This window comes from Lampris incognitus, chromosome 1, assembly GCF_029633865.1.
Source record: "Lampris incognitus isolate fLamInc1 chromosome 1, fLamInc1.hap2, whole genome shotgun sequence".
Taxonomy (NCBI): domain Eukaryota; kingdom Metazoa; phylum Chordata; class Actinopteri; order Lampriformes; family Lampridae; genus Lampris; species Lampris incognitus.
This window is the reverse complement of record NC_079211.1, coordinates 43,376,787-43,401,005: the sequence shown is the minus strand read 5'-3', so window position 1 is coordinate 43,401,005 and position 24,219 is coordinate 43,376,787. Positions and strand designations below refer to the sequence as shown.

The 24,219-nt window shown below is 45.2% G+C and overlaps 1 protein-coding gene across 1 annotated transcript in view; it reads left to right on the top strand.

Moving 5' to 3' along the window:
- Positions 1–18,762, top strand: part of elf2a (E74-like factor 2a (ets domain transcription factor)) — a 31,617-nt gene extending 12,855 nt beyond the window's left edge. The window contains exons 4-9 of the mRNA XM_056281445.1: positions 4,286–4,393; positions 8,803–8,919; positions 9,491–9,574; positions 9,861–10,053; positions 11,600–11,854; positions 17,233–18,762. Coding sequence (XP_056137420.1) covers positions 4,286–4,393; positions 8,803–8,919; positions 9,491–9,574; positions 9,861–10,053; positions 11,600–11,854; positions 17,233–17,959 — 1,484 coding nt within the window. The 3' untranslated portion in view covers positions 17,960–18,762. The remainder of the gene's footprint in view (positions 1–4,285; positions 4,394–8,802; positions 8,920–9,490; positions 9,575–9,860; positions 10,054–11,599; positions 11,855–17,232) is intronic.
- Positions 18,763–24,219: the final 5,457 nt, after the last annotated feature.

Below are 24,219 nucleotides of genomic sequence, written 5' to 3'. Positions count from 1 at the left end.
CTCCACTGGAGCACTAGAGGCAAGCACCGCCAAGACTCTGATGGCCACTCGGAAGAGTGAAGGAAGAGTCTTCATGTTCAGTGCCCAGAACAAAAGGGCAGCCTGTCCTTTGGCTATGTCAAGGTAGTGACTTAGCTGTAGTGCTGGAGTGGTCCCAACATCCTTCTTCTGCCTCTTATGGTATGCAGCAAACAGCCCTTCTCCTTCTCCAAGATCCTCTTGCTCTTCTTCATCAACCAGAGACACAGGTTGCTCAGTCTCTGCAGCATCTTGCAGGATTAATTCCGGCAAAACATGTAACAGCAACAGCAGAAGCAAAAAGAGCCCTTATTACATTGATGTTGGTGATAGTGTTAGACTGAAAAATTGAATTATTGTTGCAGTCAATTAGATCAGATTATGAGGAAAAATTTTGCATTAAAGTCAATAATAATTTACCTTTAACTTGTTGTGCCACCTCTGCCTTGATGTCACGATTGACCAGCACATGGGGCTCCACCCCACAGCAGAGAAAGGCTGGATCCAAGGCGGCTGCTTTGAGGTAGACTGGGTCTGAAAAAGGGGCAGTGATCCCATCTTGAGTCCTGGCCATTTTCACGTTAATGAAGATCCCAAGAAATCTTTTTTTCAGGATACCTGGAGACTTCTGCCAGGCCGCTCAGGAAACGAACTTGAGACTTCAGCTTCTCAAGGTGGTGATTGAGGGACAAGACGGATGGAACAACTGCACTGATTGTGATGACCTTCTCCCCCTGTGTCAAATCAGTTGCTTCTCCAAACGGCTTCAAGATGTCCACCAACTCCTTCAACAGAGTCCACTCTCGTGGTGTGAATGACAACTCCTTATGCCCAGCCTTTTCTAGAACAGCACAGAGCTTTAGATGATCACACTGGAGAACTGCCTTCACTTGCCTCAGTGTTGAGTTCCATCTTGTGTTGACTGCAGCAGGGATGCCTTTCTGTTCCCCAAATTCACTACACATCTTTGAATGTTGTGCTTGTGTGCTGCAGTGAGCTAAGTTTAGATACTTGGAAAGAGAAGGATATACCACTTTTGTTTCTTTCAAACGTCTCCCACCACCAGTTGAAGAGTGTGCGCGCAAAACACTGCAGGCGCTGTTTCTTTGCCATAGCAGCATCTACCGTTTGCTGATCTTCAGGGTTAAGTCACACCAGAGCTCAGGGTCATCAAGATGATCTCCGTCATCATCATCCTCTTGTTCACTGGGGAAGCACACAGTGAATGCCTTTCGCATGTTAGCAGCATTGTCACTTATAATGAAGTCCAATTTATCTTTGAAGTTGTATTCATCACATATTGACTCAAATTGGTCACAGATTCGTTCAGCTGTGTGTGAGCCTTTGAAGTGGTTGCAGGCCAAGAGATTAGTCTTTAGCTGTATCCTCTCTGCCTCTTTCTCTATCCAGTGGACAGTGACACCAAGGAATCCCCTCATCTTCGGTCAGACCAAATGTCCACAGTGACTGAAACATGGTCAGTGTTGCTCAATTGACTTTTTAATTTTGAACGTCTCTCCTCAGCGAGGCTCTCTGTTTTTGATGTCAACGTTCTGCGACACACTGGGCTGTACTTACTGTCAAGTACCGTCAGAAAGTGCCGGAAACTCTTGTTTTCCACAAATAGACAGGGAAAGTTGCAATCAATAATCAAGTCGGACAGTATTGCATTGGTGATAGCTCTATGCTGTGGATGACTCATGCTGTAATGCCCTACACGATGGTCCAGGAATTGTGAGATTGAAGGCTGTTGTGGTTCATTTATGATGCTTTTGTTCAACTGGTATTCTTCAAATCTGTAACAGGTAAGCATATGAAACAGATGTCAGAAAATCCCTTATAGCCACACATGAATTGTATTTGAAACTACTCTTTACTCATATATCAATCGTAACATTGTGTTAATATTAATTTTGTGTTAATATTAATTGTATACTGTATTAGTGTGTGTGTTGTAACATTACATTAATAAAATCAATTTCATTGTCATTGTACGCTATATTCATAATATTTTCACTGCTTTACCTTGCCATCAAACAGCCCTTTCCGTCAGGAAACTGAAGTTACATGCTTGTTAATTCACTCTCTCCAGCACACCAGATTCCATTGACAAAAACAGCAATTTTACCTCGCATCACACCTCAATGAGGCAGCAGTAAACAAGCAACTCCCGTGTGCTGCAAAGTAAAATGGCTGTTTTTGTCAGTGGAATCTGGTGTGCTGCAGAGAGTAAGATATACTTCGCTTTCCTGTGGGAAAAACTCGTCTGGCAGCAAGCTAAAATGGTAACGTACACATATTCTTAATATAGAGTACATTTAAACTGACCTTGACTTGATTAGGTTTGCTTATGTTTTACTGCTGACAGCAGTCTACTGTGTGTGTGTGTGTGCGTGATACACTGACTACGCAGCTTATACAATCCCGCTTCAAACATCCCAAACTGTCCTTTTACAATATGAGTAGGAGTAAGGGAATGAACCCGCAGTGGATGCAGATTACTGTGTTTGCAAGGTGACGTTAACAGTGAGGTTACACTCTCGTTGATTTAACTATGCAGCTAGCAATTACGTTACTTAGCCGATAAGCTAGTGTTAGCTTTCATTCAAAACTTACCGTTCTTTGTGCAACTTCAAATGTCGAGTGAAGTTCCAAGTTGTGGCGTCTCCGTCCCTAATCTTCGACCCGCATGTTTTACATACTGCAATTCGTTTTTTGTTGACCACCTCGTAATTTTGATACCCAAACGAAATGATCTTTGGTATCATTTTGCTAACTGGCGCGTTGTTATCTGTTATTCTTCATTGGTTGTCCTGTAATTTGATTGGTTGGATGCTGTCGGCTCAAAACAACGTGGATCTAATTTGATTGGATGTCGTGCCGACAGCACGCCATCTCACACACACACACACACGCAGATGCACACGTGTATGTACAAAGAGAGATAGAGCGGTCCATGTCAACATACTTTTTAATCGTTGGGTTTGGGGGAAGTAGCAAGTCTTTTCAAGTCAAAAGCGTCAAGTCCAAGTGAAGTCACGAGTTACTGATGTTAAAGTCCAAGTCGAGTTGCAAGTCTCTTTACATTTTGTCAAGTCAAGTCTAAAGTCATCAAATTCATGACTCGAGTCTGACTCGAGTCCAAGTCATGTGACTCGAGTCCACACCTCTGCTTTTACTGAGCAGAGGCTTCCGTCTGGCCATGCTACCATAAAGGCCTGATTGGTGGAGTGCTGCAGAGATGGTTGTCCTTCTGGAAGTTTTTCCCATCTCCACAGAGGAATGCTGGAGCTCTGTCAGAGTGACCATCGGGTTCTTGGTCACCTCTATGACCAAGGTCCTTCTCCCTCCGATTGCTGAGTTTGGCTGGGCGGCCAGCTGTAGGAAGAGTCCCGGTGGATCCAAACTTCTTCCATTTACGAATGATGGAGACCACTGTGCTCTTCGGGACCTTCAAAGCTGTAGAAATTTTTTTGTACCCTTCCCTAGATCTGTGCCTCGATACAATCCTGTCTCGGAGGTCCACAGACAATTCCTTTGACTTCATGGCTTGGTTTCTGCTCTGACGTGTACTGTCAACAGTGGGACCTTATATAGACAGGTGTGTGCCTTTCCAAATCATGTCCAATCAATTGAATTTACTACGGGTGGACTCCAATCAAGATGTAGAAACATCTCAAGGATGATCAGTGGAAACAGGATGAACCTGAGCTCAATTTTGAGTGTCATAGCAAAGGGTGTGAATACTTATGTACATGTAATATTTCATTTTTTTATTTTTAATAAATTTGCAAACATTTCTACAAAACCTTTTTCACTTTGTCATTATGGGGTATTGTGTGTAGATTGATGAGAAAAAAAGGTATTTAGTCCATTTTGGAATAAGGCTGTAACATAACAAAATGTGGGGAAAGTGAAGGGGTGTGAATACTTTCCGGATGCACTGTACATGCCAGCAGCAGGGCTGAAAAGTTGCGACCTCTTAGCACCGCGCCATCACCAGAAGTCCAGCCCAAAACGTTTTAACAATTTACTAATAGATAATAAACAACTATGACATTTAAAAAGTGTTAATATGCTTTATAATTATATGGCTAACTTTGCTCAGGTGCAATATATTACCTAACCAACTTTCTTTTACAGCATGTCTTTTGCATTTTTTTTAACAATACTTTTTTCTTGTAATTGTTCCATGTGGTAACAGCTGTTCTCTCCTTCTCGTTTTCCTCCCGCTGCTCCCCTGTCTGTCTGTCTGTCTGTCTTACAGTGGAGATGTCAGGCCACGACATGGTGTGTTTTGATAAAACTTTTGAGGCGGCAGAGGCTCTTCTGCACATGGAGTCCCCTGGTACCCTCCATAATGAGCGCAACACAGGTAAACATGGTGCCCTCTCTTCAGTGTCCAGTGCAAAGATACATTTATTTGACTTGACTTGATTGATGTTTATTGACTTTAGACATATTCCCTCCAGCCCAGCCAAGACTAAGTTTAGTGGTCAGGAGGTTGAAATTATTGAGTCATACAAGTACTTGGTCACTCTAATTGATAACAAACTGAACTTTGATTGTAATACCAATTTGCTATGCCAAAAAAGCCAGCAGCGCCTTTTTTGTCTGAGGAAGCTGGCTAAGTTCGGTGTCGACAGGTCCCTGATGACTTTGTTCTACAGATCTTTTATTTAGTCGGTTATTACTTTTTCTTTTATTGGTTGGTATGCCTCTCTCAATCTTAAATAGAAAAATGCACTAACAATGGTGATCAAGGTCTGCAATAGCATCACAGGTACCCAACTGAAAAGTCTGTCTGATTTATATAACAAGTGGATGTTAAGGAAAGCAGAATCCATCCTGTCTCACAGCACCCACCCGCTGCACCTAGAGTTTCAGACCTTGTCTTCTGGGTCCCGCTTCAAATACCCAGTAGTTAAAACCAATAGATACAAACACTCCCTCATTCCTTCACCCAATTGACTGCTAAACTCCAGTAGTAAGAGGTAATACCAGCTCCACCTTGATAAACACTGTTAACACTGTTTACTGTTGCATTGCTTTTCGTTGGCTTTGTTCTCCTCACTACATGTTGTATTTATTTCTATTTATTTGCCTTATGTGTTCTGTGGAGTGTTTGTGTGTTTAAATGATACCACTGCTACACAACAATTGCCCCTCTGGGGACAAATAAAACCCACTTGACTTGACTTGACTTAAGACCCTTTCCAGTGCAAAACATTATTTTCTAGCTACAGTTGCTTCAGAAAATATTCAGAACCCTTAACTTCTCAAGAGGATTGCCGTTACATGTACCTTGGTGAAACCAAGCAGACGTTGGCCAAGAGGATGGCACAACACAGAAGAGCTAACATGTCAGGCCAGGACGTCGCAGTCTACACCCATCTACAGGCCAGTGGCCACTCTTTCAAGGATGAGGATGTGCACATCCTTGATAGGGAGGAATGCTGGTTTGAATGGGGAGTCAAAGAGGCCATCTATGTGAAGAAGGAACGACCATCCCTGAACTGAGGGGGGCCCTAAGAGTACACCTGTTGCCATCTTATAATGCTGTGATTGCAACTATTCCCCAGTCCTCTGTGAATAGTACACATTGCCATTGAAATTCTAGTTGATGGTCATGGCAATTTGCATATGAAACTGATCGTTGGTTCAGTTTTTATGCCACTGTATTGTTTGTAAGGGTGGGGATACCTGCAGTCAGTTGAGACTGAAGACGTCACATAGATGAGTGATGAAACATTTCTCTCAATAGACGTTCTGTCTAGATTAAGTGATTCAACTTTCTGTGATTAGCAGCGTACACTATATTGCTCTGTTTGTGCCAGGCGACCTGCTCCTTTGGGTGGACCAATTTCTGTTGCAGTGTGTTTTGGGGTTTAAAAGCAACTGAGACGCGGTGTTTGGAAAATAAGTGTCTCAACTGTTCCAACACTCCTGTCACATATGGAATCACCACTGCTTTACGCTTGGGCAGCTGTTGTATTTCAGCACAAACTAGGAGTCATCAGGATGCTGTACCACTGAGCTGACAATGTCGCCACCGACACAGCAGCCGGGGAAGGGGAGAAATCCTACATTAAACAGGACCTGGTTAAGTGTGGTTATCCTAACTGGGTGTTTGTCGAAGACAGGAAGACGCCGAAACAGTGCACCAGCCGATTGAAGAGAGGAGAAGGATCACTCAAGGACAGTCAGAGACTTTTCCCAAGGCAATTCCAGCATTGTCTTGGCTTTATTTTTCAGGTCATTGTTGTGTTGAAAGATGAAACGTCGCCCCAGTCTTGAGTGGTCCAGCCAAAGCCCAGACTTAAAACCCCATAGAGCTTCTGTGGAGAGACCTGAAGATGGCAGTTCACAGACACTTCCCAATCAATCTGATGGAGCTTGAGAGGATCTGCTGGGAATATTGGATAAACTGCTCAAACTTACCCAAGAAGACTCGAATCCGTAATTGAATCCGTAACTTCTACAAAGTACTGAATTCAGATTTTGATTTTTTTTCTCCCCAATTGTACTTGGTCAATTACCCCTGACCCGTCCCAGTCGCTCCACCCCCTCTGATGATCCGGGGAGGGCTGCAGACTACCACGTTTCCTCCGATACATGTGGACTCCATCCATTCATCCATTTTCCGACCGCTTATCCTGCTCTCAGGGTCGCGGGGATGCTGGAGCCTATCCCAGCAGTCATTGGGCGGCAGGCGGGGAGACACCCTGGACAGGCCGCCAGACTGTCACACAGGGCCGACATAGTACATACACACACCACACACATTCATACCTAGGGACAATTTAATATGGATGATTCACCTGACCTACATGTCTTTGGACTGTGGGAGGAAACCGGAGCCCCTGGAGGAAACCCACGCAGACACGGGAAGAACATGCAGACTCCACACAGGACGACCCAGGACGACCCCCAAGGTCGAACTACTCCGGGGCTCGAACCCAGGATCTTCTTACTGTGAGGCGACCGTGCTAACCACTGCGCCACCGTGCCGCCACATGTGGACTCACCAGCCGATTTTCACCTGACTGAGGAATTTCTCCAGGGAGATGTAGCGTGTGGGAGAATCACGCTATTCCCCCCAGTTCCACCTCCCCCCTGAACAGGTGCCCTGACCGACCAGAGGAGGCGCTAGCGCAGCGACCAGGACACATAGCCGCAGCCAGCTTCCCACCCACAGACATGGCCAATTGTGTCCAAAAAGGGACGTCGACCAAGCCGGAGGCAACACGGGGATTCGAACTGGTGATCCCCGTGTTGGTAGGCAATGGAATAGACCGCCACGCCACCCGGACGCATCCACAGATTTTGATTTTTAATAAACATGTTTTCACTTTGTCATTATGTGTTATTGAGTGTAGATTGTTGGGCAAAAATGGCAATTTTATCCATTTAGAATTAAATCTACCACACAAAGTGCAAAGTGAAGGGAACTGAATACTTTCGGAAACCACTTTAAGTGGGTGGTTAGGGGTTATTTTTGGTGTATAGTCACATAATTTTAAGATTAAAAACTTGAGCTTTTATATATGTGTGTTTAAATGTTTAACACTCTGCCAAATAGAAGTAAAGTGATATCTTTTTTTTTTAAATGTGTAAAATTTGTGACATGTTTTTACATCTCAAATTTTGATATTTAGAATTGGTTGAATTTGTTTAGTCCCACTTGTCATAGCTTAGCCTAGCTTGTCCCTCCGTGCTGTCAAATGTTTCAGTACAGTGGCCCATACTACAAAAACTATAGAACAATTTAAATGACAGTGGTTCTGTACTATTTTTTTTTTCTATAATTGCACACAGTGAGGGGTGTCCAGGTAGCATGGCGGTCTATTCCGTTGCCTACCAACACGGGGCTCACTGGTTCGATTCTTCGTGTTACCTCCGGCTTGGTAGGGCATCCCTGCAGACACAATTGGCCGTGTCTGCGGGTGGGAAGCCGGATGTGATTACGTGTCCTGGTCGCTGCACTAGCGCCTCCTCTGGTTGGTCGGGGTGCTTGTTTGGGGGGAGGGGGAATGGGGGAATAGCGTGATCCTCCCACGTGCTACGTCCCCCTGGTGAAACTCCTCACTGTTTGGTGAAAAGAAGTGGCTGGCGACTCCACATGTATCGTAGGAGGCATGCGGTCGTCTGCAGCCCTCCCCGGATCAGCAGAGGGGGTGGAGCAGTGACCAGGACGGCTCGGAAGAGTGGGGTAATTGGCCAGATACAATTGGGAGAAAAAGGGGGGGGGGTCGCCTCCCCCTCCAAAAAAAAATAAAAAAATTGCACACAGTGTAAAGTGAGCTTTGCAAAATTCAAAGCTAATTCCCGGAGAGTAGTGTTGGTATCTCATTTATATTGGCTCATTGTCATTACATTTGATTAAAGAAATGGTATCGCATAACAACTTTGTATGCTTAACAAATCAAATGTAATATTGAGAAAAATTCAGAATGCAATCCCAATGGAAATATATATTGCAAACTTGGAAAGGGACGCAATATCTGCCTCAAGCAGAATAGTCTGGTGTTTTCCAGTGAAAGATACCAACACACAGTAAACGTGAGTCATTGTGTGAAGAGCTGAGACCAAGAATGATCTTCAGCCTCTTCGACCTATTCATAGCGTTTAGTTACACCATCACAGAGGCACCTTAACTGACAGGCGACAGGCTAAGCTGATGATTGTCATCATAGATAATATACCCCATTGGTGGAAGTCCATGCAGTACAGTGAAATGCTATGAATGGATAGTAATAATCAACTTCTGCTCTGTTCCCCCAGTGGAGGATGTGATGATGGAGACGGTGGTGGAGGTGTCCACAGAGTGTGGGCCCATTGAGGAAGATTCTTTCCCCATCCCCTCTGAATGTGAAACTGCGGCGAAGAGGAAGAGAGGTGGTGCGTGATAACATTGTGTTTTTTTTGCTGAAGTCAAATGTCTTTATTTACCGTAGCAGGATGGATTTAGTCCTGTTTGTACAGCATGTCTGTCAAAGCTTGAACTTTTACATCGTATTGGTGGCAGTTGGCTTGAATTTACAGTAAAGACGTATTAGGATTAAGTCTCTGCCATAATTACAAATGTTAAATTTGGAACATCCTGACCTATGGCAGGATTGCATTCACAATCAATAAATTAAATGGAGTGGTGTTACTTGCTAACCTACTTAGAGATTTTAGTGGTCCAATCATTGCAAACCAACCTCAGACTAACTTGCTTACTTACTGACTTAATTGTTTGTTGGTTCATTTATCCATTCATTCTTCAAAAGGAACAATACTTCCTCTAGTCACCTCTTCACCCAAACAATATTTGCAGTGAGTGAAAAAGAGGACATCCTTGCGAATGGATCATAAATTAAATGTTTTTTCCCTAAAATCTAAAATGTGTGTGTGTGTGTGTGTGTGTGTGTGTGTGTGTGTGTGTGTGTGTGTGTGTGTGTGTGTGTGTGTGTGTGTGTACATACAGGCGGAAGAAAACCCAGGACGAACCAGCCAGCATCCAACGGCTCTTTTGACTTGGGGATAAAAAAAAGGCCAAGGGAGGGCAAAGGTGTGTTACTTGCAAGCCCAAAAGTACACAAACACAATTGCCAAGGAGCTCCAAATTAAATGTTTTTTAAAGTGATATCACTGGTCTTTGTATCTTCTAGTTTATTTTTTCAATGTTTTTTTTCTTCCTAAATTATCATCAGGGGATCTCGCTTAAAGCCTCAACAGGTGGAATATCTTGCTTCTGGGATTGAATATAGCCATACAATGTAACTGTGGGAAATTACTGCAGTTTTATATTGAAGTGATGTACAGTCCTATCCTCTGGTGTCCTGTTGTCTTTCCAGGCAACACCACCTACCTGTGGGAGTTCCTCCTCGAGCTGCTGCAGGATAAGAACACCTGTCCCCGGTACATCAAGTGGATGCAGAGGGAGAAGGGTATCTTCAAACTGGTGGACTCCAAGGCTGTGTCCAAGCTGTGGGGCAAGCACAAAAACAAGCCCGACATGAACTATGAAACCATGGGACGAGCGCTCAGGTGAGCAGTGGCTGTCAGCAAAGTGGGCTCCGTGTAACTTGGATGACATTGCAGGTTTTCGACCCCGTAGTTTAAGAGAGACCCTCTCCATTGTGACTTACCACAAGCTGTTTGGTCATGGTTTAATATGAGATTGACCTGATGTGTGTGTCATTCTTATGTAATGCAAATGAGGTAAGAAATGGCTTACCTTTGCTGACTTGTCATGCACCAGCCTGTTTTTATGTTTATCTGTTTAATCTTAATGTTAAGATTGGTTTAATAAAATCATATCCTGAGCATAGTTTTACTTGTCCTAAGTCAAATGTCAATACTGGACCCCTATGACAAAGACAGACCAGTTAAGATTAAGAAAGAGCTGATTATGTGATGACATTTGTGAGGAAATCATGTCTCATTTTTTATATTTGGCAAATGCATTTCCAGTTGCCCGTGAAGCACATTAACTCTTTATCTACAGAAGCAAAAAAAAACTCCCAAGTGCATTTTTTTTTTTTTTTTTGCGATATGGAAGTTTTACGACCTTTTGCTGAAATTTTTCTTTTTTCTCCCCAATTGTATCTGGCCAATTACCCTGCTCTTTTTGAGCTGTCCCGGTCGCTGCTCCACCTCCTCTCTGCCGATCCGGGGGGGGCGCCCCGACCGACCAGAGGAGGTGCTAGTGCAGTGACCAGGACACACACCCACATCCGACTTCCCACCCGCAGACATGGCCAATTGTGTCTGTAGAGACGCCTGACCAAGCCGGAGGTAACACGGGGGATTCAACCCGGTGATCCCGTTGCTGACATTTTTTCAACCAGCTTTTCTGATGTGTTACTTCTTCATATGCGCCTAAAAATGCTTTAATAAAAACATGACTACTGCCACGTGTTTGGTAAGGAGAAGACATTAGTACCTTGTTCTGGTAACTTTTAATGATCAAATATCAGAGAGCGAGTGAGCGAGTTTGGAAATGAAGCCTCACCGCACCGTCGCTCTTGTTGGTTAGCTTCTTGTTGCTTTGTTGTGCGAGACTGTAAAATCTAACAGCTAACTGTTAGAGAGGTAAATCTAACAGTTCTAACTTTAGTTTGCAAAGCTGAAACTTAATCAGTAGAAAAGCTTTGACTTTGAAGCAAATGAAAAACAAAGCAAACCGAGGGTGAACAAATGGAGAAAATGTACTATGTATGCTTCCTGCTAGGTCATCCTTTCCCTGATACCAAGACTGTACAAATTTGTGGGTTTAGTGAAAATAGGTAACCAAACTGAATTACTTCTTTCCAACATAGGAACAAGAGAATTGGAAAAATACCAATTTCAAAAAACCTTTATATGAGGTTATGTGTCCTGGGAAATTGAGTGAAGAGCCAATTTAATTTTTTTTTCTTTTTCCCCCAAATCGGTACCTGGAAGAATGTGTTGATTTTCCCCTTAAAATTTTGCCAAATCTGATTCAAGCGTCTTTCTTATGCACTGAATAAAGCTGGTTTTTCAGTACAAAAGTCAGCTAATGATTAAGTAGCTGTTTCAGTTCAGTGTGTGTGTTCCTGTGTCTCTATAGGTATTACTATCAGCGGGGCATCCTGGCCAAGGTGGAGGGCCAACGGCTTGCCTATCAGTTCAAAGACATGCCCAAGAATATTCGCGTGATTGACGACGATGAGGAGGGGGAGGAATTAGAGGAGGGCGATGGTGTAGTGACAGTCAACCACCCTGGTCTCCAGCAAGGTCTTCATAACCTGGGCGTTGACTCCAGCACAGCAAGCCAAACCCAGCAGAGCTATGTCACAGTCATCCCAACCAACCCCACCACCAGGTGACTGTCACAGCTGCAAGCAGAGCTGAGCTCAAGTCACTTCTTTAAATCTAGTTGTGGTAAACACTCGAGTCATTCCACAAACAAGCGTACATAGATTTGGACTGAATGCACAAAAATTTGATTTTCAAACTTGCTAACTAACCTCTTCTGTACATAATAGAATATACACCATCAGTTTAAAGTATTTTGCAGTGCTCATGCCTTTTGTTAGCAAGTATACTAACATATAAACAAGAGAGATTTGATGAATATATTCTAGCATTAACAGAAAGATGAATGGATCAAAGATTCTTTAAGGGAAACAATTATAATATTCAATGTAATCTCGCTGTGTCTTTACGATGAGGGAATAATTGTCAATTAGCTGCCATAATACTGGGCAGTCTTTCACGTGTCTGAAGTGCTAATGAAATTGTGCAGAAAACAGTTCAATAGTAACATCACTGGCTGACAATCTGTGACTTGCTCTCTCTCAACTTTCTTGCTCTAACTGAGACCTGGCTCATGCCAGAAAACACTACCACACCCGCAGCTCTGTCTGATGTGCACGCTTTTTCTCACACTCCCATAGCTGGGAGGTGAGGTGGTAGTACTGGCCTGCTAATTTCTCTGAAATGGAAATACTCTCTTGTTTCCATTCCACAATTTTCTCCGCCCTCTTTTGAATTTCATGCTGTTACTGTCTCTTATCCAGTCAAACTCACCATTGTGGTTGTGTACCACCCACCAGGCCCTCTTGGTGAGTTTCTGGAGGAGCTTGACACAGTTGTCTCGCACTTCCCTGTTGATGACTCTGCACTTATCCTTCTCGGTGACTTCAACATCCACACTAACAAGCTAGATCCTCTTCTCTCTTTCCTCTCCTCCTTTGACCTTCACCTCTCACCCTCTCCTCCTACCCACAAGGCCGGCAACCAGCTTGACCTTATCTTTACTAGACACTGTCCTATTTCCAATCTCTCTGTTACTCCCCTCCAGCTTTCTGACCACTATTTCATGTCCTAGTCTCTCTCCCTCTCTTCACCCCCTCAGCCCCTCTCCCTACCCACATGATTTCCACCCGTAGACACCTCCGCTCTCTCTCCGCCACTGATCTTTCTTCCTCTGTTACCTCTATCCTCTGTACACCGGAATCTTTCTCTCTCCTACCCCCTGATACTGCTACTGATCTTCTCGCTACCTTGTCCTCTTCTCTGGACAATCTCTGTCCCCCTCACCTCCAGGCCTACACGCCCAACTCCACCTGTGCCGTGGCTGTCCAACTCAGTACGTACTGACAGACGGAGCCTAAGAGTGGCAGAGCGCAAATGGAGAAAAGGCAAACTCCCAGAGGACCTTCTTAACTTCCAATCTCTTCTTTCAATTTTCTCCTCCTCCCTTTCTGCTGCTAAGGCTGCCTCCTATCGCTCTAAAATCCTATCCTCTGCCTCTAATCCTAAGAAACTCTTTGAAACCTTCTCTACACTTCTTCAACCCCCACCTCCTCCTCCTACTTCTACCCTTCTCCCTGATGACTTCGCCAACTTCTTTGACAAGAAGGTAAACGACATCAGATCCTCCTTTTCTCACCACCCGGTTTGTGCTGCTTGCACTATCCCACCTCCTGCACCGTCCCACCCTATCCCACCTTGCTCCCCTCTCCCCCGGCAGGGTCCTCAGCCTCATCACATCCAGTCGCCCCACCACCACATGCTCCCTTGACCCGGTCCCCTCCTCTCTTCTTCAGTCTATAGCACCTGAACTCCTTCCCTTTCTAACCTACCTCATCAACACCTCCCTCCAGGCAGGATGCTTTTCATCTGCCTTCGAGACTGCTAGAGTCAACCCCCTTCTCAAGAAACCATCACTTAACCCCGCTGACATCAAAAACTACAGACCGGTTTCCCTTCTACCCTTTCTATCCAAAACTTTCAAACGTGCTATCTTTAACCAACTTTCTTTGTACCTCCACCAGAACAAACTCCTAGACCCCAACCAGTCTGAGTTCAGGGTGGGTCACTCGACAAAGATGGCCCTCCTTGCAGTGACAGAATCGCTGCACTCTGCGAGAGCAAACTCTCTCTCCTCGGTCCTGATACTCCTGGACCTGTCAGCTGTGTTCGACACAGTGAACCACCAGATCCTCCTCTCTACCCTCAAGGGGCTGGTTGTCACAGGCTCTGCACTCTCAATGTTTGCATCCTACCCGACGGGTCGCTCCTACCAGGTGACATGGAGGGGATCTGTGTCGGGGCCTCGCAGACTGACTACAGGCGTTCCACAGGGTTCGGTTCTGGGTCCTCGCCTTTTCTCCCTGTACACGACATCCCTGGGTTCTGTTATCCGTTCGCATGACTTCTCTTACCATTTTTATGCCGATGACACCCAGCTGATCTTGTCCTTTCCTCCCTCTGACACACAAGTAGAGACACGCATTGCTGCGTGCTTGACTGACATCTCGGCATGGATGGCGACACACCACCTGAAGCTCAATCTGGACAAGACAGAGCTGATGTTCCTCCTGGGGAAAGATTGCCCACACTGAGACCTGGCCATCACCATTGACAACACCGTGGTGCCGCCAACTCGGGACTGCAAGGAATCTGGGTGTGATGCTGGACGACCAACTGTTGTTTGCTGTAAACGTTGCATCGGTTGCTCGCTCCTGCAGATTTCTCCTCTATAACATCGGAAGGATTCGCCCATTCCTCACCGACGAGACGGCACAGGTGCTCATCCAGGCTCTGGTCATCTCCCGGCTGGACTATGGCAACTCCCTCCTTGCTGGTGCCCCGGCGTCGGCCATCAGACCTCTGGAGCTTGTTCAGAAAGCTGCAGCTTGTCTGGTGTTCAACCGCCCTAAGTTCTCCCACACAACTCCCCTTCTCATGTCCCTACACTGGCTCCCAGTAGCTGCTCGCATCCAGTTTAAGACTCTGGTGCTAGCCTACAGGGCAGTGAAAGGAACAGCTCCTTCCTATCTCCAGGCCATGGTCAAGCCCTACACCCCCACCCGACCACTTCACTCTGCTGCCTCGGGACACCTGGTTGCCCCATCGCTCAGATGCCCCTGCTGCCGATCGACCCAGTCATGGCTCATTTCTGCCCTGGCCCCACAGTGGTGGAATGAACTCCCCACTGATGTCAGGACAGCGGAGTCGCTGCCCATGTTTCGGCACAGGTTGAAAACTCACCTTTTCAAAAACTACTACCCGGTTACTTGTTCTTAGCACTTGTTGTGTTCACTCATTTAAAAAACAAAAAAATCTCTTTCTTGCGCTTTTACTTTAGCACTGGTTTTGCTCGTAGATGCTTGTTTAGATGCACTTATGACCTCTGATGAGTAGTAGTACTCCTGATTTCCTACATTAAATGCACTTATTGTAAGTCACTTTGGATAAAAGCATCGGCTAAATTACTGTAAGTAATGTGACTGTGCAAAGTACAACCCATACTTAGGTTTGCTATTACCTTTGGTGGGCGACTCCATAATAGGTTACCTTGTGTGAAAAAAATGTGAAAAACGGTACATTCAGTTATTGTAGAAAATGCCATGTAAAAAATAGTGAATCATGGATTGTCTCAGTGATGTGACTGGCGGACACTTTTACACAATTTCAGCAGTGTTTCAAAGTACTGTCAGATGGGCGAAGTGGTACTTTTTTAGTGACCCAAATTTGTCGCCACCATATTGCATGGTGATTTTTCACCGACACTGATTAATATCCACTCACATCTGCTGGGCTGACTGCCATATATTTATTTTTAAATTCACTGGCATATTTTGCAGTTACATAACTATTATTAGTATTTAAAATATATTTTTTTATAATCAGATGAGTTGGCTTAAGCATAGGCTATAGGGAGGAAAGTAAGGAAAGACCAGGTAAGTAGGGCTGTTAATGGACTCAACTGTACAAAAAAAATCGAAATTATAAAAAGTATAAAAGAAAGTATATGAAAAATTATAGTACCTTTATGGGAGTAGCTGCTTCCCCATGTGCATGTACATGCGCGCGCACACACACAGTATCATTGCGATTTCACTGTGGACATCATCATATTTCAGAAGACGTCCTCAACCCTAGTTTCAGACACATCGAAGACTGCTTGGTATGGATGCGAAAGGAGTGTAGTCCCTACAACATTTATAAAGAGTTAAGGCTCGATTTTCATGAAACTGTGCAAAAATATATCAGATGTGGGTGTGTCTAATATATTTTTGGCAATTTGTGCCAGAAATACAAGCCCAGCCCTGGTGCAGGGTTGGAAAAAGGGGTTGGATTAGGATGAATATATTACAAGCAGATGGAGTTGGGGCAAGTTTAGGTCGATCAAATCAGCTCATCCTTGGTTAACTTGGATGTAAGAAATCCAGCGGAGGTAAATTCTTTCCCTGTACTGTCACCTTCTTCCAATTATATCCTCAGTTCCTATAGATGATGCCCAAACAAAATATATGTGAATGAAGCAGATCATTATTAAATAGCCTGGCTCATATAACTTACAAAGTGACTTCAGTTTTGTCACGTTATGCACAAGCCTACAGAAATTGACAATGGACACAATAGATTACAGTCATAAATGGGAGTGGGGTTTCATGTGCCAATCCCATGACTTGGTAAAAAAATTCTCCTTTCTTGTTCGCTGATGGGATTCTCATTACTCAGGGAATCCCGATTAGGTCAGGGAACCAGGTAGGTCAACCTAACCGATTGTCAGGCTCAAGTATAGACAGTTTGTACTAGTGGACATATCTGTCGACCTGACAGACTTTCACTTTGCCAAGTTAGGTAGAATTTTCCATGTGTCATGATGAGCACAAATTCTTTGATTCACATCAAATTCAACAGCCACCTTTTCTTCTGATTATCCTATTCAGAATTTTGCATGATTAGTCAGTTATTTGTTGCTATTGTATAGATGTTCCCTTGTGTCCGCACCTAAACTGTTGCATGAAAATGGCTCCATGCCCCTGCATCTGTGCTTCAACTTGGTCTGAAGTGGACACCAAAATACTACTGTGCCAGCAGATCTCTGTTACCACACCCTCAACTGAACCCTCCCATCTATCTTGGCGCAGGCAGGTTCCTTTTGAGCCACAAAATGATCAAACAGATGCAAGCTGGAAAAATTCACCTTACACCTAAAGAAATTGTCAGTCTGCCTGCGTTTGCATCTCCACCAGCCTTGCGCCAGTATGGAAATATAACCCATTATGTTGAAAATTGTGATTGTTTCCATTTAAGAACTGGGCAATTGGAGGGGAGACAATTACCAGACCAGACAGATCATGCTAGATATGAAATGTTAACATGTAAACTTTGATCAATGTAGTGAATTAGTCATTGATGGCAGTAGATGATTTCATCTGTTATTTGTTATTTCTCCTACAGGACCATCCGTGCCATGCCCATGGTCATGACTAATTCACTGGGGCAGGTGACGTTAAACTCTTCCCCCATATTCACTACCACCTCCGGAGTTCCTGTTACGGTAGCCAACTCCACTGCCAGTGGCCCACCCAAACTGGTCATCCAGGCCCTCCCCACTATGCTGCCCGCTGGCTCCAAGACGGGTGAAAAGATCACCATCATCACCATCCCAGCCAACCAGCTAGCCACGCTAATGCAGGCTAACCCATCTGGCCAGCTAACACAGCTTATCCAGGCTAAACCAGTCACCACACAGCTCGCTCAAACTAGTGGTAAACCAGCTACTGCGGCCACTACAGTCCAGTTAACCACAGGCAGGCCAGCACCCCAGCTCATCCTGGCCAAACCAGCTGCGGTTGCCCAGTCACTCCCACAACTATCAGTCCAGGTCAGTGGATGCCAAGGCAGCCAGTCACACTCGGCTCCATCTCTAGTTGTAAAACCAGTCAAAACAACCGTTCAACCCCCTGTCCCTGCAACCCCAGCTGTAGAGACCATCCAAACTTCCCCTCTGTCTTCAGGCAGTCAGTCTGAAGCATCACAGATATCGGAGCCTGCCGCAACAGGACCCAGACTGCCAGAGGCACCAGCCTCTCATCAATCCCAGTCAACAGCCACTGCAGAGGCCTCAGAGTCCAATTTTTCTTCGTCCACCTCCACTGAGGAGCCAGACAGTTCAGCATCCTGAGAGGTCAACACTAAGGCTGTGGGGAGTAATAGAGGAAACTGTCTCTTGACACTTTTAACTGGAGTGTATGCTCTATACGTACCCCTTCTTAGTTTAGAAAGGCAGCAGTGAGAAGCAGAGTTTTCCTCTGATCAGCGGGGTCCAGACCCATTAACTCATGGTTGCCCTGAAGTTGCTCTCCAAAGAGGGGTCGGCTCTAGTTCTGGAACTGTTGACCCTTTTGGGTAAAGCCCCAAAAAAGGGAAAAAGGGACTCATGCACTCTAACTAAATGCTTCAGAGCTCATATTATCCAAAACAGTTGAGCAGCCTTAGAGTGTAAATTAAAATATCCTTTTTGTAATCAATAAACATAATACAGAAAAAAAGCCTGACAAGACTTTGTAAAGGAAAAGTTCATGGGGAAAAAAACTTTTTGATACTCAGCAGGTATGTACCAATGCAACATACATGTAGTTATGATTCATTACTTTGTTTTCTGCTTTGTTTTGCCAATATTTGGGGTTTGTCTGAGGTTATTCAGTGCATCTTGGCACTCATTTTCACAACATTTTTCCTTGTCTTCATTTTTTTTTTTACCATTCATAAAAGGGAGCAAAAGGACCTCTTAAGAAAAACGAGCTAGATGCTGTGCTCCCCATTTGAAGTATACTATGCTTTTTTCATTGTACTATCATTGTAATGAAGTAGATTTTACAGAAATATGTATTATAAAGAAAAAATGAATTAAAAACTGCTTGTCGAAGCCCATGGTGACTTTGTCCACAAACATAAGATTTTTCAGTTGACTTAACTATCTGCCTGAAAGTATTTTACTTTGGTACCCTGAAAGCAGTCAAATTCCAACATTTAATGCCTTAGCTTGGGCAACAACCCCCAGCCCATGGCTTCCAATTTCAGCTGAAACAAAACTTTAGTTCTCTAATTTTCTTTGTAGATATGCTTGTCGTGCAGTGAACATTTTCATTTTAGGTTCACTACATGTGCCTAGAGCGGTCAAACATTCATTAAATGTACAGAAATACTCACATGTACATGTGAATGTTAGACCAAAAGGTTGTCATTAGCTTGCTTCTTTCGATGTACTGAGGTGAATTCTGAATAATTGTTTTGTAAATAATGAGGTGGCTAAGAGGATCAGAGAGGGACACACTAGGCTTTATGGATGGATCTTAGACTTGGCATAGACTGTTCAAATGCAGTAGAAGGCCAAGAGCTACCCCCCCCCCCCAAAAAAGAATTAAGCGTAGCCTTTGCTGGTCAGTTTGGTGGGTTCGTTACTTTGACCCCCAGGAGAGGGAGTGTTAGTGTTTTTGGTGACATGAGTCTTGGTTTTTTTTTTTAGTACCTTTACTGAAAAATGGCAGCAAATGACTTGAAATCTCAAGGAAGGATATGGGCAATGGTCCCTAGATGAACTGGATTGAATTTTGGAGGTAAGCGGGTCAAGATCAGGACAAAAAGGCCACAATTAACCAAAAATGGTCGAGTTAACTTAAAATGGCACCAAGCAGCTCAGGTTGTCTAGCAATTGGATGGTTACTGGTTTGATCCCCTTACCAAAAATGTCGAGGTGTCCCCTGGTCAAGACACCTCACCCCCAACTGCTCCCGACTAGCTGGATGTTGCCTTGCATGGCTGATACCACTATTATGTGCACGCGTGTGTGTGTCTGTGAGGCATTTCATTGTAAAAGCACTTTGAGTGGCTGTAGCAGCTGGAAAAAGGGCTATATAAATGCAGTCAATTTACACTCTATTAAAGAGATATATTCCTATCCATTCTGAGGTGAGAAATGTGTTCTTTTGAAGAGCAATAGTTGTCCAAGTTGAGGGGTTGAGGGTTGCTGTGCCTGGTTTTTCCTTTGCATTGAGAGGTACTGTGCTGTTTTGTGCAGTGTGTGCGGGTCTCATGGTAGTAGCTGTGGTTTACGTTCAGTGGCTACGTACATTTTTCAATTTGGTTCACTTGCCTCATAATTATCACAATCAGCATCACTGTCGGCTGAATTCTTAGTTGACTAAATAAATAGTCTTTTAAGTCAAAAATTAAATGGCACCATAAGTGTATCTTCGATATTGTAGTGCATTGAGGGGGTAGGTCCGCGACCGCCACAATCGGGACACTAACCCGTGTCTCCCGCCCCGCAAGCGACAACGTTAACCATTCGACTGAAGGCTTCGACCCGTTAGTGGAGGACCAACGTGTCTACTTATACATGCACGTTACAACATCTTCTTATGGGCATGAATGACATTCAGAATTACCGGATGTTTTAAAAATAGTTAATACAACAGGAGATAACCAACAACTAAGTACACTGTAGAGTACACATCCCCGCCAGGAGTATCTCCCTTTCTCCGATGCTCGGACTTGGCGACAAACCACCTCCTAGTTCGCGTACCGGGAGAAGGGGAAATGCGGAGGCGCCGCATGCTTATTTTCCCTTCTCCCGGTGCTTGGCACATATAGGCGTGGATTAGGTGGGGGTGCGGCTGGTGTCTCAAAAAATTGCGGAGGACAAGAGGGAAACCAGCCCATGGCGTCATGCTATTGTAAACTACTAATAAGACACGTTAGTCCCTAGCTAACGGGTCTGACCCTTTAGCCGAGCGGTTAGTTACGTCGTCTTGTGGTGCAGTACACCCCGTATCGGATCCCGCACCGGGCAAGAAAATAACCGGTTACATTGGTGGCAGCGGTGGGATCCGGAAGTGTGCAGATTCTCAGAAGTCTCTTCGGAGTGTAGCACACTTGATAAGAATGACACTTACAAGGGCTGGTGTTTTTGTTGTTTTACTCCATCTGTCAAATAGACATTACAGAGGACACGTTTTCAGAGCATGGCTCACTATACGAACGGCAACACTCATCTGACGACTCTATGTCCCAGAGTGCACGGCGAGAGCCAGCACTACGTCACACAGGCTAGAAGCAATTAACCTGCAGTGCCCTCCTGTGGCGAGAACCGGCTATCACAACAACACAGCAGACAATTCTCCTCTTTACTATTAGTGAGTGGTCAATGAAGGTAAGTATATAAAATAAAAATAGATGGGGGGCTACTAAATCCCAAGTACCCCACACTCTCCCCTCAAAAAGATAATGGCGTCCCGACATAACAAATCTACCAGTCCACATTGCATAACTTTTCATTGAAAAGATAGGTTATTACTAAGCAGGAGTCAATCTGGATACTGTACTGTAATCAGTCATAACATATAACACACATCTCCTATTAATGGTATATGTTTGCAGTAAATAATGTGCACTTGAATCCACTGCTTCGTCCGTCTTGAGGCCGGGGAGCTATAGTATCTGACTAAAAGCAAATAACTTTGTAATAGTAATATCCCTGGTGGTAACAGGTGTGTTCTAAAACCCCAGTGCTACAGTAACTCTGTGTCTGGTGATCACAGGACAACTAAAATCACATAGCTATAACAATTGTAACATGTCAAAAGTTTTTTTTTTGTTTTTGTTTTTTTGTTTTTTTTTTGTTTTTTTGTTTGTTTTTTTTTCCATTTATTTATTTATACTGAGTTGTCTGATTTGCTTATCTACCAGACACACTAGGCTGCCCTAGTCTGTGATAAGTAAACACTGGTGTAGGTTTTCTATTTCTCAAAGGATATGCTTTTTCTCTGGCAGGCTGCACAGCTTCCCCTGGAGGAGGCTGCAAGGCATCTTCTGGTGGAGGCTGCAAGGCATCTTCCAGGCTCTTGTCGTCATCGGGCTCATCCTCTTCTTCAGCTCCAGATGTCTCGCCATTCTCTGACACTGTCCCATTGTCCTCTATTGTTGCAGGCTGCTCCGCAAAATCCTCTTCATCTTGACCGTCTCTTTCCTCCGGATAGAACTCCAAGGCATCTGGGCTCAGCTGACTCTGGATCCGCTCACTGGCTCTGACTGTTGGTCGTCCCACGATGCATCTCCAGTTATCCTCATCATCTGAGTCACTGTCCTGTTCCTGGTTCCACTGCATTTGTCTGTCTGTCTTCTTTCTCTCCCGTCTAGGTTTCACAGGTAAGTCCTCTTCTCTTGGTTCCACCGGCAGGAAGTCGCATGGCAGAAGAAGGTTCCTATGCATGATTCTGGTTCGTCCTTTTCCATTCTCCGGCTTCAGCTCATACACAGGGCTGTCGGCGTGCTTCCTCTGTGTTACTACATGCACCTGGTCCTCCCAGAATGGTCTTAATTTCCCCGGTCCTCCTTTCTCGTTCAGGTTGCGGATGAGAACCCTGCATCCGGCATACAGCTCTGTCCCGTGGGCCTTTTTGTCGTATAGTGTTTTGTTTCTGGCCCCCTCCTTCCGTGCTGTCTCTGATGCTAGGCGATAGGCGTCATTCATGCGGGCCTTCCACTTCTCTGCATATTCTTGATGGGATAGTGCCTGGTCCTTTGCTCTAAGGCCAAACATCAGGTCAATGGGAAGTCTTGGATTTCTGCCGAACAACAGATAGTAAGGTGCAAATCCGGTCGCTTCATTTCGGGTGCAGTTGTATGCATGTATCACCTTTGGGAGTGACGCTTTCCAATCCGTTTTCGCAACCGCTGGCAGGTTTCTCAGCATCGCCAGAACCGTTCTGTTGAAACGCTCGACCTGACCATTTCCTTGCGGGTGATACGGTGTTGTGTGAGAACCCCTGACTCCACTGTACTCCTGCAGCTTGGCGAAGAGCTTATTGTCAAACTCCTTCCCTTGGTCATGGTGCAGCGTCGCCGGGAAACCAAATCTCAGCACAAAGTCCCCGAATACCTTCTCTGCGGCGGTCTTGGCAGCTTTGTTTCTGCATGCATAGGCTTGAACAAAACGGGTAAAGTGGTCCATAACCACCAGTATATACTCGTACCCTCCCTTACACTTCTCTAAGTGTAAGAAGTCAATGGAGACCATCTCAAATGGGTGTGTGGTCACGATGTTGGTGAGAGGGGCTCTGGTTGGTTTGTTGGGGCGCTTGGTCTTCAGGCAGCTACACACCTGTGTGATGTAATGTTCCACATCTTTCTGCATGTGAGGCCAATAGAAACGGTCCCTCAACAGGTGCAACACCCTCTCCACGCCTAGATGGCCCAGGTCTCTGTGCAGTTCTTTATATACCAGCTCATGGAACTTTTTCGGCAGGACTAGCTGAGTTCGGGTAGCTGTTTTCCGGCGCAGGATGCCATCATCATCAAGGCACAGCCGATGCTTCTCTCTCATGAGTGTCGCAACACCCCTGCTCGCACACTGTGTTTTTCCCCGAGGCCACTGATTGGAGGTTATGTACTTCAGCACCTCACCAATGACAGCATCCTCCCTCTGGGCGTCTCTCACCGTCTGACTGGGTATCTCTGCCACAGGTGATGTATGTTCCTTCTCAAACTCGGCTAGTGCTGTGGCTATGGTTACCGGACACATCCAAGGCTCAGCTCTCTCCAGCTGTACTGACAGCGCCTGGGTCACACTGTTCATGACCTCGGGGTGTACTTCTTGTGAACAGGTCTGCATGTACTGCTCCATCGGCATGCGTGAGAGGCCATCTGCGTCCCCATTGGCTCGTCCAGGCCGGTACTTGATAGAGAACTGGAAATCGGCTAACTCTGCTACCCACCTGTGGGTGGTCGCATTCAGTTTGGCTGTCGTGAGCACATAGGTGAGGGGATTATTGTCTGTGTAGACAGTGAATGATGGAGCGTGGTAGAGGTAATCTCTAAATCTCTCACATATGGCCCATTTCATCGCGAGGAACTCCAACTTCCCTGAGTGGAGATGGTAGTTCTTCTCAGGAGTTGTCAGTGTCCTAGACCCATACGCGATGACTGCCAGCCCACCCTGTGACTGTCTTTGATACAATACTGCCCCGAGGCCCTCTCGTGACGCGTCGCAGTGAAGGATAAAGGGCTGTTCAAAGTCTGGGTAGCCCAACACTGGTGGCTGGATGAGGAATTCAATCAACTGACAGAGGACCTGTTGGTGTTCAGCTGTCCACTTAACTGGGTGAGAGGAGGGCAGATGGTCTCGGGAGCCCTTCCTCCCCTTGTCCTTTCTCTTTTGTTTGAGCTTCCCCGCTGCTGTCTTCTCTGGGGTGAGGAGGTCATAGAGAGGCCTTGCGATTCGGGAGAAGTTAGGTATGTAGGGCCGGTAATACGAGATGAATCCCAGCATCTTCCTGAGCTCTCCGATGGTCGTAGGTTCTCTCTCCTTCAGTGCCTGGACCGGGGCCACATCAGCGGGGTCCATTGTGTATCCATCCTTGGTCACAAGCCTTCCCAGGAACC